We start from the raw sequence: 19,352 nt of genomic DNA, 5'->3' as shown, positions 1-19,352 counted from the left end.
GTTTTCTCCAAATCTTGTCAAAATATTTTTTATATCTTGCATTCATTTCATACTCTGTTTGTTTAGATTTCCAACAAGGACTATCTTTTTCTTTGAGTTAGTGATTTCTCTACTAACTCAAAAAAAATTCTCCAATCCTCCTATAGCAGAGCATCTGTGCAATCATAAGCATAATAATCTCATTGTTCAATTTCCTACTTTAAAATTTGCCTACGTCACTCTACTTGAAATTGCCTGTCATTTAGTAAGTTGATTTTGCTATTTTGTGTTATATGTTTTAGCTATTTCCTTCTTTCTGTGATCATTATTGCCTGAATACAAGAGCTCATTGTTTAGCAGAATCTCATCTCTTTTAGTCTTCTTTGTGTCAGTAACAGCAATTATTTTTACATGTTACTTCTCCAATTCTTATGCATCTTCTTTTCAGTTGATGTTGCTTGCATTAATGGTGCCTATCTACAATTCTGCTGATGTTGAGTTTTAGTTCGTTACAATAGCTGATGTTTTACTGTTCCCCCTGGTTACCTTTTTTTAACCAGGCGATGCTCCAGCTTAATATTCCATCATGTTGTGCTGTTATTTTGTTCTGGGTTTTATATGATCAGATTCAGGTTCAGGCATACCAATGAATGAAGCACATCACCAGAATCAGAATGTGATGATTGGATGTGTGGTGAGAAGCCATTGTTAGTGTTCTATTCTACACTTCCTGTTTTCACCCTACATTCATCCACACAACCCAGCCCAAATGTCAGAATATGTTCCTCAGGTACACTAAAAAACAAGAATATAATTTTTTGGCAAGTTTAATTTAAGATTAAATCCATTAACATCTTCTCCACATTTTCCTCACTCTACTCATATTACTCGTATCATTCTGCTGGCATTCGCCCATTTCTAAAATCACTATCTCTGCCAGCCTCTCAAGCCTGAGATATGACACTAAGTTACCCTGAACTTTCCATTGTCTCCATCTTGTTCATGCTCAGTTTTTTCCTCCATGATTTGTGTAAGTAAAGCTCCTGCATATTATATCATAATACACACACACACACACACACACACACACATATACAGTTACACTGAGTTACGTAAGTAATGCATTCCGTAAACCTTTACGTAAGTCGAATTTGTAAATTGTACACATAGAATAAAATGTTCAATGGCTACTCATACTGCTGTCTTACATTAATTTTTTGGCATTAATCAGATATTTTTCATTTTTGGGGTGATTAAAAAAAAATTCAGTTATAAAAAAATGTATCAATTGTATTTGAATAACATATATACTGTAAATATGAAAGTATGAAAAATACATAATATAAAAGAATATAAAAACAAACTGAAATATTCACTTTTCAAATAAAAAAATGTCTTGTGACGGCTAAGTTGGCTGTTCTAAGGAATGCTGTTCTGTGGAAAGTTTTATCCCTTTCGATGTTGAAGGCTGAGGGTAGTCTGAGTTGTCATCTTGACTTTGTTGTGAACAGCATCTCACAAACTGATAGTAGATTGTGTGGTCACATGCTTCTTGTCCTTGTAGATGGCTTTGTAGCTAGACATATTGGAATAGATATGGCGGCTAACATTTTTGAACCGCTCAGTGTTCGGATCCATCGATTCTAATTTTGCTAATACCATGTCTATCAAGTTAAAAACACTGTAAGCAGTTTAAGTTTTAAGTCCCCTGAAATGTTGCCGCACATCATAACAGTGATCCGATCTTTTGCAACCTTGAATCCAGGCATAGATTTTTCCTCTTTTGCAATAAATGTCCGTGTTGGCATCCTCTTCCAAAACAGAGCCGTTTCATCGACATTAAATATCTGCTCAGGCAAATATTTCCCCTCCTCAATTATTTCTGCCAGAAGTTCGGGAAATCGACTTGCCACGTCTGTATCTGCACTCGCTGCCTCACCCGTGATTTTGATGCTGTGCAGATTTGTACGTTTCTTGAATCATTCGAACCATCCATCACTAGCTTTAAATGTACTCTCCGCGTTCGTGATGCCGGCCTGCTCTTTTAAATCCTTATATAAAGAGATAGCCTTCTCCTGGATAATCATTAAACTTAACGGTATCCACTTCTGTATCAGATCATCGATCCAGTGAGACATCTCTGATATCGGGCCCAGCCTCTTCTTGGTAATGATTGTGCCCTTCAATGCTACTGCACCTTTTGTGCTTTCAACAATGCAAACTTTATCCTTCAGTATTGTATTCACTGTCGAAATATTTCCCATTCTATTGTTGATAGAATTTTCCTGCCTTCATACATACGAATTATTTTCAACTTTTCTTCTAAAGTAATTGCAGACCTTTGTTTTTTAGATTTATTACCAGTGCATTCAGTTTTGCGTTTGCATTCCATTTTAATGGTAAAAAAACAACAAAACTAGCAGTGATAACAGTTGACTGAGCTTACTGCATGAGGCATCTACTACTGTACTGCAATAAGGCTGTCAAAGCTGCAAACGTGTTCATATGCTCTAGTAGATTTATTACGTAACTGCAAATTTACATAAGTCACGTGTTACATAACTTGGGGGTGTAACTGTGTGTGTGTGTAAATTAGAAATTGGATACATCTTAGAAAAAGCTGCCATTTTTGAGAGTGTATATTGATATTACATCTGATCAGAATCAAGAAATGAGAAATATTGATGAAAAGTTAGATAATTTTCACCAGCAACTACAGGACCTAATAGTGATGGGGAAACTTCTGTGCCATGATAGATGAATTTGGAATGAATAAAAGAAACAAAATGGCAGAAAGGCTCCTGGAATTATGCAAACAATTTATTCATCTCAAATAACATATTTTTCTAGACCTTCACATAAATATAGTCTCAGATGAAATGACTAAGAATTATATTGATTATATTCTGATTAAAAATAACTGGAAATCCTCCATCCAAAATCTAAGAATATTAAAGAAACCATCATGAATTACTAGTTACAAATATTAAATTTAAAAATAGAAAAACAAAGATCCTAAGTAAAATCAAAATCTCTCTGTTAATATAACAAAAGTGAACGATAAAACTATACAAAATGGCTAAAACTCATTAGAAACTGAGTTAAAGAAAATAATTTCTCTGACATTGTAGAAAACACATGGAACCAAAACAGAGCTGTCATGGTAAATACTGTAAGAAAAACATTGATACAACAGTTAAAGTAAATAATGACTAGATGCTCCATTTTTACATCTTTCACTAGATTCCCATACAGCACTACACTACTCTGGTAGTGTTGTGCTGTATGGGGAATATAGTATACCTCACATTTCACAAAACAGCTAAAATCAAAATTTAATTCATAAATGGACAAAGCAGCTGCTCTCTTGCTTTTGGTGCCCATTAGTATATGTTGCTCTAAATTTAAAGCAGTGTTTCTCAACATGGGGCAATTTGAATATTTTGGGGGGCAATTAGAAAATGATGTTGCATTCATCACCGATATATTCAAAAAAACTTGCCATTGTCGATGTTGCAACCCTGGCTTTCTGAGAAAAAAAGCTGACATCAGTCAACATAAATACATTATCAAGAAGAACTCTCAGAAAAGCAAAATGATGAGTCTATTAGAACTTTATTCACCATAAAAGGAACAATGGCATGGCTTTCTGATGAGACAGAAACGAAATACCGAAATTCAACTAGTTTTGCAAAAAAAATGCTGTTGCCCTTCCCATCATCATATTTAGTTGGATGTGGCTTTAGTGCTGTAAATGACTTGCTACTGAAAAAAATAAATCATCTGGATATCACAAACCATGGGGATTTGAGATTGAAAATGACTAAATTAGTACTTCAAATAAAAACTCTCTGCAGCAGACATCAAGCTCAAGGATCGCATCAACTTGGATTTTATTTTCCCGAGTTCAGTTCGATTTATGTTTTATAATATACAAAGTGGAATATAAAATTTATATTCATTTAGGAAAGGCAAATTAAAAAAACAGTTTTACCTATGTTCCTTTTTTATTTAAAGTATATATTTATATTATACTTTTTCAGAACTTGGCTGACTATTATGCTAGGGGGGGGGGGGCAGCATCAAAATCTTTGAGGCGTTGAGGTGGGGCATGATCCAAAAAACGTTGGAAAACACTGGTTTAAAGACTATAACAAAATTACATAAACCACAGATTAAATCTGTGGTTTATGGAATGAAAAAAAACTTATCTGAACTGCAACATTCTTCCATAAGTATTCCTACAAAGTACTCTCTTTCATATCTCTATATCTCTTTCTATATATCCTTCTGTATCTTTTCTATTTTGATATTCTTGTATATCTTTAAATAGCAGATGGATTTTATTGCCTGGTATCAACCACCACCTTATTGGAGCCAATCTTAAATGGCTTGAAAAAGTTTCCAGATTATATAATCCATAGTCCACCCAAAGTACTAACACTAATGTACTGCTGGCTCACAGCCTTTCACCTTGGGATTCACATAACATAAGCATTGCACCCACCTTTTCATTTAACATAAACACATTAATGGTAATATGCCTGTTGTTTAAAACTACACACTATGACCATTGATAAACTTCTGACAGTTTATCATCTGTCGTCATACTGTGTAATGTGTTTGATTCTAATGCTTTATGTTTTTTAAATTATTTGATGCTAGATCTGTGGAAGAAAAACTTAAAAAGTTCTCTTCTAGTCACTGACCAGATAAAGTTTTTCCCATCTGGTTTCCAAGCACATTCCAGAGTTAGTCAACTGTGCTTCAAACAAGCTGAAATTTTTACCCAGAAAATTTGAGCATAGAACATGAATGAACACATAAAACATATAAAAATACATGAACATTACCCAAGGTAATGAACATTACTTCTTATCTAACATGCTATAAGAATGCACTCAACATTGGAGAAAGTTAGATGCAGAGACTGGTTGCCCACTCCCTTGGAAAAATGAAAAGCCAGATTTATTTTCTAAGTCGGATTTTCTTAAATACATTATTAATGAAAGAGTTATTTAACTAGAACATTATTCACTGCTATCTTATAATATAAGGCTTCAGATTCAGTGATCAGTAATAAGCTTTCATATTTAAGTATTTCACATACCTAATTATGTGATATAGAACTACTTTTATATATAACATTTATATTTGTAAAATTAATTAATATAATTATTAGAATATTGACTACATAACCATTTTTGTCAATATGGTAGACATATATTTCATCAGTGAAATTAATTTAATCTACCCCCCCCCCCAGTTCCTGGCTGGTAAGCTGGTTATTTTTGGATCAGATGCTCGGAGCTTGCTCCACCTTTGCTGTGAGTCTCCTTGTTGTTGCAATACTTCTGAGTTGCCCTCATTTTGCACTACTTGCTAAGACTTGAAAACAGCCATTTTTGTTCAAGATTAGCTTTGTCTTATATAATTTACAATATCTGTAAAAATAGTGCAACGTTTAATATTTTTCTATTTTAAAAAAAAATATTATTTTCCTTAAATTTTTTATATAAAAATAATTATACTACTCACATCAATATATGTTAAAAATATATGTTATATTATATGCCGGACAAAAAACGTGACATGAAAACGTTTCAAATTTTTGGCTTATCTTTTTATATATATAGAGTGGATATCATCAGCTAATGCCTTTTATTCCCTTATAGGGAGTAGGCGAGGCCTTTATAGCTGGACCATGTCTATCACTAATTATAGCAGCCACGATGAAGAGGCTGGCAAACAAGTGCTGCCATCTCCTGGTACCTAACCCTAACAATATATGTTACTGTCTGAAATAATGTGGGTACTACGGTCGATTTTCTTGAGTTTACGGGAGGAAAAACCCACTTGCCCGTGCCAGGGATCAACTAACTCGGGAACCGGTCGAAAGGCTTAGAAAAAAGTTCCTCCAGTCAGTGACTAGACTTGAACTTAAGTCAAACTTCCACTGAGCTACACAGGCCTCCACATATATATATAAGTAAATAAATAAATAGGAGACTCCATAGCTGGTGACTAACCATGATGTTAGTCATGGTTAGTCACTTAACCATTCTGTTTGGAATGACCCAAGTTCAAATACCATCTAGGATGCAAAGAACCTTTATATAAGTGCTATTCAGCTGAAAGTGAGGTACCTGGTCTGATTTGGATGGGGTAGGATTTTTCTCTAGTTGAAACTTGAGTTTTCATCCCACAAAACAACATAATGGTCAGAGAATACATGCAATTTACAGTTGTAACAAATTGCACATTACATTAACTACCCTATTATACAAAGCTGAGTTACTTGGTATAAGCCATTGAGCCATATAACTTATTTCATTAAATTAATTTCACTCATGAAGCATATCTCTACCATATTGACATAAAATGATTGTAGTCAGTATTCTAATAATTATATTAATTACTTTTACAAATGTAAATGTTCTGCTATAACTTTGATTGTAGTTATTTCTATTTGAAGTATTATATTAGTTAAAAATCATAGCTAAGTTATAGTTAAAAAAATGGCATAATTATAATTTATTATACTTATCACTCCCTGTGTTACTGGCAACATAACATATTCATTCATTCATTAAGATATGTTCAGTAATAAACTCAAATCATGTTAGATGAGCTTACTCTCGAATTATTTGCATTTTAAGTATGTTGCTAAATGAAGGAAATTGTAACATTTTAAAATTACATTGTCGCTGCTTTATTTGCTAAATAGACAGTAGGCTTCTTTTTTTTTTTTTTTAACTTCTGAGATCCAGTCACTTCAGCCATCCATCCTACCTTAACCATGAAGAGGACTGGACATGATATACGAGTCATTTTTTTACCTGATGAAGTCATTTTAGACTAACCTTTCTTTGTTGGAAAATGATAGGGTACATGTTGCATATAATCATTCTAGAAAGCTTCTAAAATCCCTTTCTTTAAGTAAATAATTCATTATCATACAAAACTGTGTGTAGAATATAGTAACAGAAACATAACACCATGTTTTATATACAGATTTTTTTGCAAGGTGGTTAAGCTGCTAACTTATTTGTCAGTTATTGTTAATTGCTGTTTTAAGGATACTTGTGACATAAGACTGAATGATAAATGCACGTAAACACAAGAAAAATATTTAATTAACCAAATATTTCGGTCTGGAAATAGCAGACCATCCTCAGTGGTATTACAAGAACAGTTATAAAAAATACAAGCTAGAATATTAACAATAGATCATTTTAAAATAGAACACGGCATGTGATGTTATATCACTAAGTATGAAACGGAATATTTCAAAGTAGAGACATGAAAAAAAAAACCATCTTTTTTTTTTTTTCATGTCTCTACTTCAAAATATTCCGTTTCATACTTAGTGATATAACATCACACGGTGTGTTCTGTTTTAAACGATCTGTTGTTAATATTCTAGCTTGTATTTTTTATAACTGTTCTTGTAATACCACTGAGGATGGTCTGCTATTTCCAGACTGAAATATTTGGTTAATTAAATATCTTTCTTGTGTTTACGTGCATTTATCATTCAGTTATTGTTAATTGCAAAATACTGTTGCCAGCTGCAAAGTATTTATCTCAGCTTGTTGCATTTAATAATGATGTATGTACCGTAAGAAATGTCCTGTAGAGCATTTGATTTGCAATTTTTTTTAAATTTATTTTTTCAGTTTTAATGACATCAAAAATGACAAATTAGCAGCATGTATTTATTTTTATATTTAGAAAAGCATTTTGGACACCTAATAAAATAAAGTGCACATTGAGATGATCCATTAAAGCTAACTTCATTGCTTAATTAACTAAGTTATTAATTTGATAGATACTTTGAACTCAGTTTATGCTTTTCCTTGCATGTTTATTATATGATTTTTGTAGTGATGAGTATGGAACCCAGCCAAAAGTGCCGTACAACCAAAAAGGAGATGAACAGGCTGCTTTAAACAGGATTTTACACCAGACAGCATGGTAATTTTATTTTTCAATGGTTGCTTTTTGTGAATGGCTGTTTTTTTTATTTATTTTGTTTTATGTTAATATGTGAACATTTTAACTAGAAAGATATTTTTTCAATTCGCATCTGTAAAAATATTTTTGCTATCTGTAGTAATTCACATGTAGTTGCATTCATATTTGAATGCATATTTAGTAGAAGTATATTAAGATCAAGTTCTTAATATACTTTTTGTAAACATAGATGAAAAGAATTGCTCAATTAGTATCACAAAACAAACACTTCAATTAAATATACCAAGAGTTCATTTCTCCATTCTCAGAAAAATCATGCTAATATTTTTGTAATCCTCTGGCCCAACTAACCAAGAAATAGTTTTCGCATAAGCATGCACATCAGAAACTCATATTTATTTACCATCATAGTATTTGCGGTGTTATTCTCGAACTTTTGTGCATTATTTTATGTCACATCGATGTGCATGTTGTTTCTTTAATGTTCATAGGAAGTTATTTGTTTTATACTATTAAAATGGTTAATATAGTTTCTTGTGGGTTACCCCCACCTCCATACATATTCACTTGGATGATGCATTTGTCTTCAAATTTTTTACAATTTACTATTTGTCATAATTTAATGTTGGTTATTTTATAATTTTTATAATCATACAGTTTTGCATTCTGTATTTTACTATTTGCTTAATGTTTGCATTGTAATATTTTTTTTTCTAATTGTTATTTTCTTGTGTGGAGGGGAGGAGTGAGCATGCTGTGAAACTGTGCATAAGAATTCTTTGCCTCAATTCCCAAACTCAATTCTGTAACTGCTTTCTGAACTTGTATGTGCTATGTAAAACAAATGAATTTTTTTTTTTTAAATTTATTGTTCCAATTGGAGTAATTAAAGATATTTTCAGAAAATTTATGTAACTTATGCATGGTTAAATAGATTTGTTGTGATAATAATACTGTATGTGGTTGCATGAGTGAATCAAACCTATTTCCCTGCTTCAAGTCCTTTTGAAGCACAAATAATACTTGGTCCTAAACCTGAAATGTAAATTATGAAGTGTTAGTAATTAATAAGATTTTTCTATAAGCAGATAACTTTTCTTAAGTTGTATATAGTTCAATTCAGCTATTAAAATAATTTCTCATAACTTTACTGCTGATGGATACTTTGAAGTAGATCAAGAAAATAAGGTAGTTTATAGCAACATTTTCCACTTGGTTACAAAGTAAATTATACTAGACAAGAATTTATATTCTTGTTTTAATCCTATATCCAAACATAGGCAACATAAGATGCTTCATACTCCGCCTCCCCCCTCAAAAAAAAAAAAAAAGAAGTTGTGTCGTGACATTATAACATGGCTTAATCAAAATTCATCAGTATACTGAATTGCTTTAGAAATGCTAGAGCACTAAGTAATTATTATTTTAAATAAAATTAAAATTTGAAATTAAAATTGATAATAAAATATGTAGATAATGCTCACAACCTTTAAAATTAAAAATTCACAAGCATTAAGATATCAAAAAATTATTTTTAGGAAACTGAAAAAAGTACAGCAAGCATATACAACCAAGGTCGGAAGAATATGTTCCTCGTAATATTATACGAGGAACATATTTCACTTAAACAATATATATGTAAATTCTAGTGGCAGTATTACAAAAATCATGTTAGACACGTGTGGTAGGAAAGCACCATTACAATTTCATTGTGAAGATCTCATCAGAAGAGGGCATTAGATAATCAGAAAACATAATAAATACAATCTGTTAGTTGGCATAAGACAAAAAAAAAAAGATTTTAATTAAAGACCAGTGAGCTTTAGACTGATTTACCATCCTGATTCCAATTTTCATATCAGCAATAATTGATTTTAAGCAATGGGTGGGGGAAGAGCTTTGAAATTTTAATTTGAAAATAGCTGAGTAAAATACTGTTAGAAAAATCTATGCATTGATCAGAAATAGTCAATTCAGTCCAAATAAATCCATACATGTTTAATGGGTTGATCAGATTGCTGGTTATGACTTCGTGATTCTATATTCACATTTTAAAATTAGCTGTTTTACCCAGAATGAATGTTATTCACTTTTTCTTTAGTAATGAATGTGAATTATAACACTTAATATGCATCTGATTTTATTGGTGCCTTTTGTTTAATAAGAATCATCGGTTTCTCCTTGTATATAAAATATTGGTTTATTTTCATTATTTATTATGTGTGTAATTACATTATTCTGATATTTTAATTATGTGTAATTACATTACTCTTACACTCTGTTTTTCATTTCTAGTAATATTATTGATGTCTCCGCTATGAATACACATTTAGAACAAAGAGAATATTTAGACAGAGCTCGTTTATACTCTCAAAGAATGAATGCTGCTCCTCAGCGGTTCTTGCATAAAAATCCCAGAAATCTGTTAACTGATCTTCCAGCACCTGATAAAGTGCTTTCTGCAGAACCCATTTCGCAAACAGATTTATTAATGGTTAGTATCCAATTTTTTGCATTGTATAGATTGTTTTAGCATATTTGTTAAGACAGATGGGCTTATCATATTGACATGCTGTCTTCCTTTCCTCATGCATGAATTCCAAATAACTGGAATCTGTGCACTCATCTTCATGAAACTATAGGAATGTCATTTTATCAGAAAACAACCCTCCCCCCCCATGTTTCATGAACCTCAGAAAAATAACATATTACTTTAGGGATAGATGTTGTTAGACATTTCTGTTTGGAATCAAGATCAGAAATTCATTACATAACAGACCATGACAATTTTATATGCCAGAAACATATCATCGAGCCCCACAATGAATATGTGCTTATTCTCTTTAAGACTTCTATTTGGAATTGAAATCTAAAATTTACATGAACCAAAAATTGGTATGTGTGTGTGTGTGTGGTAGGGGAGGTTATCATTGAGCACTTGAAGGCAGTTAGTAAGTAGCCATCATAAGGTTATTTATGGCAATCTCACATACAGAAGGTTAAACTTAAGAAGCATATTTAGTATTGTAAATGGGCTAAAGGTTGGTTAATCAGGGAATCCTGATCATAAAGCCAAAATTAGGTACATAATGTTGTAAAACAAAAAAGATTCAATTTGCAGTCTAAATATAAAAATAAATGAACAAAATGTAGGTAGCTGGAAAGAAATTAAATTCCTTTTGATCTGAGTGGATGATGATAAACTACTATAGTACCACATCAAAACAAAAATGATTGAAAAATGTGGAGAGACAGAAACATATAACTGCACTGGTGTCCAAATGCTAAGGACAAACTACATTTTTACCTATAAATGACAAAATTTTCATAGCTACAGCCAAATTTGTACATAAATTTATTGTCAGCATACTAATAAATTATATTACACAAAAAAAACGTGTTATAAATTTCATACAAATTAAATTGCAATACATTTTTGACAAAAGTTACAAATTTCCTAAGGACATAGTTAAGGAATTAATGTACAGTGCTTACAGAAAACTATGCCATCATATATTTCAGTATGGAATATGTCCACCTCGAACTGCAATGCAGCCCTCACAATGTTGTACGATGCTTAACAGAAAGTTATTCAGTTCTTGAGGTAGACTGGCCCACTCCTTCAAAGCAAGGATAAAGCCTTCTTTATTTTCTGGTGGAGAATTTTGAGCAGCAGTCTGTTTCCCCCCTGTTGCATCCCAAATGTGTCTTATGGGGTTGAGATCTGGGGAGCGTGCTTCTGGCCACTCGATTTGATTAATATCCTTGGTCTCCAGAAGTATCTCCACTGCTCATGTATGATGTGTGGCATTGTCATCCATAAAAATGAATTCTTCACCTACAACACGGAACAGTCAAACAAGATGTTGTTGAACATCATTGCAATATCATGCATTGTCATAGTCCCTTTTTCCAGCACTTGTAGCTCGGTGCTTCCATTAAGCATAATGCCTCCCCACACTATGACCCCAGCTCTGCAGTATTTATTCCTTCAAGAACATTCTCGCAATGATAAGTAGTAGTACCACTTTCATGACAGATCAAGTTTTATCTAGAATTGGAGGAAAGTCTAAAACGACTCTGATATGTCATCCAATTTTTACGGATACAACAGCACTGAAAACATGCCTACAATGAGCTCTGGATAAAACTACAGGCCGTTTTGCTAACATCTTGGCACAGTTTGTCAAGATATCTGTATTCCTGTGCTTGAATGGAGCCGACTTGCAAGCTGACCCACCGTGGTGTGTTGATTACATTTTGCTGTTATAATCAGAAATCTGTCTTTATGCTCCATAGTAGAATGAGGGAGACTTCTTAGCAAACGTCCAGAACACATTCTATTGATTTGAAACACTGTTCAGAGCCTGGATACAACGCTATGTGAAATTCCAAACTCTCTATCAATATTGGTAATTCTGCAGTCTTCTTCAAGCTTTCCAATAATTCTTCTGCACTTGAAATCATCTAGATGATGTTCATATTAATTAAATTAGGGAAACAAAACACATGTGTTAAAAAGATTATTTTACTGATTAATAATAAAATAATAACTTTATGTTTCGACCCCTGTATTGAGGTCATCTTCAGAAGGATACATTCAGAAGTATAAGAACAAGCTACATGCTGTTTCACTCTATACAAGTAAATTACATCTATGTTGTTAACTAATGTTTTTTCTTAGCCTGCCCTCTAGTGGAAAAAAAAATAAATGAAAATAAAATAAACAAAAATGAAATAAAAACTACAATAAACTCTGCTAAAGTCCTCATGTGCTAGGATTCTTCTGGAATTATACAGTTATATTATGATTATCTTCTGGATTTGTACAGGTTGCTATTGAATGTTCAAGGAAAAAAAAAAGAAACGCTTCACTAGGTCTTGTATTGAGATTTTTCTTTGTGGTTGCTATGAAGGTTGTAGATGGGTCCTCCACATTCTTGGAATTGTTAGACCATCATTTTTATTCAGATTTGGATCGTGTTTGAGCATTTCACATGCTTCCTTGAATTTCCGCTCGAACCAGGTTTTGGTGCGGTGTAGGGACTTGGTACCTTTCCAGTCAATTCTGTGGTATGTTTGGAGTGCATCGTCAGAAAGGCCGGTTTTTCCAAAATGGAGGTATTTTATGTGACATTTGTGTTCATCCTTTCTGATTGGGATGGTTCGCCCTGTTTCCCCTATGTACGGTATGTTACATGTGCAATCATCATCATCATCATCATCAAATTCCTGCCATGTACCCTCAAGGGGTGTACAGGATATGACAGTACTACATGAAAAAATTACATCATTACTAACTTCCTATCTACAATTTTCCTCCAAATCAGTCTGTTACTTGTCAAGACTCCAACATTATCAGATCTTATATTTCTGTCATCTAAGGCACTTTGTACCGTATCAATCCACCTATATCTTGGTCTTCCTCTGGGTCGTTTTCCTGCCAACCTGGCAGAGAATACTTGTTTTGCTAATCTTTCCTCTCCCATTCTATTTAAGTGACCATACCACCTGAGATTAGCTCTGCTAACGCATTCCTGGATGCTGACAATGTCAAGTTCTTTCCTAATATCCTCATTTTTAATATGATATTGCCATTGATGCCATCTGTTCACACCTCTAATCTTTCTCAGGACTCTCATATCTGCAGTCTCTAGTCTTTGGTCAAGTGTTTTACTTCTGACCCAGCTCTCAGATCCATAAGTTAAAATTGGTTTGAACACAGTCTTGTATACAGCTAATTTAGTGTTACGACTAATTTCTTTCTTATTCCATATGAATTTATTCAATTGACTTCCCACGATACCAGCTTTGCTGATTCTGTTGTCTATTTCTATATTTAGTTTACCATCTTCAGTAAAAATTGTGCCTAAGTAGCTGAAATGTTTTACTTGTTCCACAGGTTCTCCATTCACAACACAGTTGACATTTTCAATGATTCTACCTATTTTCATTGTCTTTGTCTTTTTATTGCTGACCTTCATACCATATCTATTACAACAGCTATTCAATTTAGTCAGAGAATCTTGTAGACTTGTAGCGGATTTATTTAGAAGTATAACATCATCCGCATAAAGCAAAGAGCTGACATTAACATCTCCAATTTTGATATCAGGTTTAATACCACATTCCTTCATAATGTGATCCATATAGATAATGAATAACAGAGGGGATAATGTACATCCTTGTCTCACACCAGATTTAACATTAAACCATCTTCCTGTACTTCCTTCAATTCTAACTGTTGACTCACAACTCAAATAAAGACTAAGTATTGCTTGATATAATGTCCCATTGACACCATATAACTGCAGCGTATTGAATAGCTTCTCTCTTGGCACCTTGTCATATGCCTTTTCCAAATCGACAAAACTTAAATACAGATCTTTGTTATATTCCCATGCTTTCTCGACTATTTGTCGTAAAGTGAAGATCTGATCCTGACAGCCTCTATTTGGCCTGAATCCAGCTTGTTCTTCACCAAGCTTTTCTTCCACAATTCTTCTCAACCGTTTCTCAAGTATACTTGCATAGATCTTGCCAGGAACACTCAGTAGGGAAATACCTCTGTAATTCTCACATTCAGTTTTATTTCCATTTTTATATATGGGTACTATAAGAGCTCTACTCCAATCATCGGGAATTCGTCCCTCTGTCCAGGCTTTCTGAACTATGCAGTGCATCCACTGTAAGACTCTTATACCACCATGCTTCAGCATTTCTGGTCGAATATCATCTACTCCTGCTGCCTTTCCACATTTCAAGCCTTTAATGGCTTTTTCTACTTCAAGTATGGATATGTATTCCTGATTGCATGCCTGGTCAGTGTTTTTTATCACTGTGCTGTCATCACTGCTTGTTACATGTGCAATCTATTTTGTAAACCTCTGGGTGGGCTAAGTGTGGCAGGGGATCCTTGGAAGAATTGAGTAGGTGTCTTAATTTTGTTGGGGGTTTGAAGGTGGTTTTGATGTTGTATTTGTGCAGTGTTCTATTTTTTCTGAAATGCCTCTAACATATGGTATAGCAATAGCATTCTTGAAATCTTTTTTGTTATTATTGGTATCTTTGTGGAGGATCTTGTGAATGGTTTTTATACTGTATCCATTTTTTATAAAGGTATGTTTGATGGTCTCATATTCACGGTTAAGAGTTTGTTCAGTTGAACAAATGGTTTGAGCTCTGTGTTTAAGGGTGCTTATAACCCCTAGTTTTTGTGTTGGGTGGTGATAGGAAGTTTTGTGTATGTACTGGCCTGTGTGTAGGTTTGCGGTAAACTGAGAAGGAGAGACAGCCTGAAGGAAGACGTGTGACAAGTGTGTCTAGGAACGGAAGAGAGTTGTTTTTTTTTCTATTTCAATGGTGAATTGGATACGTTTGTGTTGTTTGTTCAGGTGGCTAAGGAATGTATCTAGTTCTTGGCAGCCGTGGGGCCAAATGGCGAAAATATCGTCAATGTATCTGAGCCAAATTTTGGGCTTTAGGCACACCGATTCTAGAGCTCGTTCCATATAAAAGTTCGCTATTGGGGGGGGGAGTGTAGAGCGCATGGCGGTACCTTCTTTTTGAAGGTAAAAATTGTTTTGCCACACGAAATATCCGGAGCGGAGTACGTGGGCAAAGAGGGCCGTTCAAAATAGATTGCACATGTAACATACCGTACATAGGGGAAACAGGGCGAACCATCCCAATCAGAAAGGATGAACACAAACGTCACATAAAATACCTCCATTTTGGAAAAACCGGCCTTTCTGACCATGCACTCCAAACATACCACAAAATTGACTGGAAAGGTACCAAGTCCCTACACCGCACCAAAACCTGGTTCGAGCGGAAATTCAAGGAAGCATGTGAAATGCTCAAACATGATCCGAATCTGAATAAAAATGATGGTCTAACAATTCCAAGAATGTGGAGGACCCATCTACAACCTTCATAGCAACCACAAAGAAAAATCTCAATACAAGACCTAGTGAAGCGTTTTTTTTTTTTTTCCTTGAACATTCAATAGCAACCTGTACAAATCCAGAAGATAATCGTAATATAACTGTATAATTCCAGAAGAATCCTAGTACATGAGGACTTTAGCAGAGTTTATTGTAGTTTTTATTTTATTTTTGCTTATTTTATTTTTATTTTAATTTTTTTATTATTTTTTTTATTTTATTTTTTTTTCCACTAGAGGGCAGGCTAAGAAAAAACATTAGTTAACAACGTAGATGTAATTTACTTGTATAGAGTGAAACAGCATGTAGCTTGTTCTTATACTTCTGAATGTATCCTTCTGAAGATGACCTCAATACAGGGGTCGAAACGTAAAGTTATTATTTTATTATTAATCAGTAAAATAATCTTTTTAACACATGTGTTTTGTTTCCCTAATTTAATTAATATGAATGCTGATCACCGTGTAACCTTAAAAGAAAGAATCTAGATGATGTGTTTGAGACATTACAAGACATCCAAGTTGCAACTTTATTCCTTCATGAAAAGAGCTTCCTTTAAACACAATTCGAAAATTTAAATGTGTACTCACTTTCTACTCAAAATCATAAGTTATACAAATTGCCACAAGCTGACTCATCTGAATTTGCAGGTTGTAATCTTCAGAAATAGTTTTCATCCTTAGGCTTTGGATGCCATTGTATAATGCATGCTACAACTATCATTTCTGGATTTATCCATTTCTTTTGGATGGCACTTATGTAGTTGCTGTTGGTATTAACCCAATAATACTAAGAACATAACTACATTCTCTGTCTTCATGAATGCTCTCTAAAATACATTTTGAAATTAAATTCATATAAGTGAAATAAAATAATCTACCCTGAAATATAATATGCTAATGTTAAAGGAAAATTGACTTAAAAGGTGGCATAAACATAGATGGAAAGCTGCTCCAAATATTAATATTTGCAGATGATATAGTACACACCCCCAGCTCAACATCACCAGAGTTAAAGATCGGTACTATCAACATAAGAAGCCTGAATGGCAAAGAAATGGAGCTAGCTGAAGAATTAGATAAGTATCAGATCGACATAATAGGGGTGACTGAAATAAAAAAGACAAAAACTGGTGAGATCTTTTTGAGTTATAAATACAAAATGTTATACTCTGGAAATGATAATCAAGGAAAAGAAGGAGTAGCCATAGTATTCAACACAAAATATGAGGCTAATCTTCTTGAATGGCAGGCAGTCTCAAGTAGAGTGATGTGGGCAAATATCAGAATGGAGAATTGGACAATGAGACTTATTTGTTCCTATGGTCCCACAGAAGGTTCTACTAAGGTAGAAGCAGAGGAATTTTTTGATGCTTTAGAAAAAGCAACTGACACAATGAAAAAGGAACAGTTGGTCCTTGTTGGGGATCTAAATAGCAGAGTAGAAAATGTGGGCAAATATCAGAATGGGGAATTGGACAATGAGACTTATTTGTGCCTGTGGTCCCACAGAAGGTTCTACTAAGGTAGAAGCAGAGCAATTTTTTGATGTCAGAAAAAGCAACTGACACAATGAAAAAGGAACAGTTGGTCCTTGTTGGGGATCTAAATAGCAGAGTAGAAAATGATTGTCAGACATACAAAAATATTTTGGGAAAATTTGGAGAAAGAGCAAAGCTAATAATAATGGCAAATACCTGTTGGATTTCTGCTCAGGACATGGACTGGTTATTATTAACGCCATGTTCCAACATAAAAATGTGCACAAATTCACATGGAGAGAAGAGGCAAGGAATAAGAAAAGTCTCATTGACTATGTTATTGTTGATAGTGATGTTTTCTCCCTGGTGCAGGACACCAGAGTGTACAGAGGATTTGAAATTGGAAGCAATCACTATTTAGTCTTGAGCAGGATAAAATTCAATTTCATATTGAAAAGAATAACATGTAAGAAAGTTTTAAAGCGAATAAAAATTGAGTAGCTCTCAGATGTGAACTGTAGACTAAAATACACAAAGATTATCGAAGAAAAAAAGTAATGGTTTCAGAACAGGAACAAACTTTGGAGATTCAGTGGCAAGCCTTGAAGAGAACTCTGATTGATTCAGCCAGAGAGGCATGTGGTGAGGTTGTCTGCAAGGATATAAAAATCAGAACTCCATGGTTGGACACAGAAAGTTAAAGAGGCAGTGAAGGAAAAGAAGAAAGCATATCAAAAGTTCATGGCAAATAAGTCAGCTTTTGCTCTTAGAGAATACAGAGACAAATGTAAGAAAGCGAAACACTGTGTAAAACTAGCTAAACAAAAGTCATAGGAGGACTTTGGCAAGAACATAGAAAATAAATATCAAGAAGGTGGAAAGATATTCTGGAGGTTGTTATGCTAAAAGATATGCTAAATGTCTATTTTCTGTATTTAGCAATAAACAAAGCTACTTGTTTTTCTTGCTTGTGCAGTATAGTATCTGTTGAAGTTGGAAAGTTTTTTAACAGTATAGGGACATTTTTATTCTAATCTTCAGAAACAGCAAATGTAATAAAAATTTATCTATTCCTGAATAAAAATGAATACTTTTGTGTATTGTAAGAAGTTGTTGATCTACAACAAAATACTAGCATGTGTGAGATATCTATTATTGATAAGACAGATGAGCCGCTGACACTAAAAATAAATGTAGGATTCCTAAAAGGGTGGATAATTCTGATAATGATTGGATATTATGTATCCTATTTTTGCATAAAATTTATACCAAGTCTCAGTAAACAAAGAAAATTATTAGAAAACGAAACAAAATATACATAAACCAGAGAAATACACATAACATGCACAGCAAATTTTACAAATATGCTGCTCCATCAAATCATATGTATTCCTGCCATGCCTAAATGAATTACCAGATAAACGTTATTAGTTCATTGGATTAGCCTCTTCCTATAGTTTTTAACTGAACTACTAAGTGTATATAGTGGCCGTTTATTATTGGTTAGTTATTTATGCAAGTCTCTTTTCCTCTCCTCGTAAGTTTTTTTTTTTTTAAATTATGCCACCATTCATTCACTTATTCATGTCCTAGACTTTACAGGATCTCATGCTATTCTCTCTACCCAGCAACTTATAGGATACACACACACACATGATGTTATGTATGTCCTGTTTTTTGCTGAAATGATTATATTCATAATTTGTTGAATTAATATTAATGAAAGCATTTCTAGTTACATTTCCCATTCTCACATGGCTTATAAATGATGGTTCACATATTTACATCTTTGAGTAATTCAAATATACCAACCAAATAGAGCATTCTACTTTATTGTTTTCTAATATATCTTAAAGAAAACATTGTCACCATTCTCTGCAGATTTGGTTACAGTTAATTGATAAATTAAATTATTCAGATTAATATTAGCTCTAATTCACTATGCACTCTTAAAATTTTCATATGTCAAT

General features: G+C 33.4%; 1 protein-coding gene across 2 annotated transcripts in view; it reads left to right on the top strand.

The window, feature by feature from the left end:
• The window catches only part of LOC150100086 (ragulator complex protein LAMTOR1-like), a 73,808-nt gene that overhangs the window by 42,796 nt on the left and 11,660 nt on the right, over positions 1–19,352 (top strand). Inside the window, exons 3-4 of one of the 2 annotated variants that reach the window (XM_090402540.1) lie at positions 7,867–7,956; positions 10,252–10,450. In XM_090402540.1, coding sequence (XP_090258666.1) covers positions 7,867–7,956; positions 10,252–10,450 — 289 coding nt within the window. The remainder of the gene's footprint in view (positions 1–7,866; positions 7,957–10,251; positions 10,451–19,352) is intronic. The other variant, XM_090402541.1, reaches the window with a different exon arrangement.

The sequence above is a fragment of the Typopeltis vanoorti genome, chromosome 13, assembly GCF_054136105.1.
Source record: "Typopeltis vanoorti isolate ZY-2024b chromosome 13, IOZ_Tvanoo_1.0, whole genome shotgun sequence".
Taxonomy (NCBI): Eukaryota; Metazoa; Arthropoda; class Arachnida; order Uropygi; family Thelyphonidae; genus Typopeltis; species Typopeltis vanoorti.
This window is presented reverse-complemented; position numbering and strand designations above follow the sequence as displayed.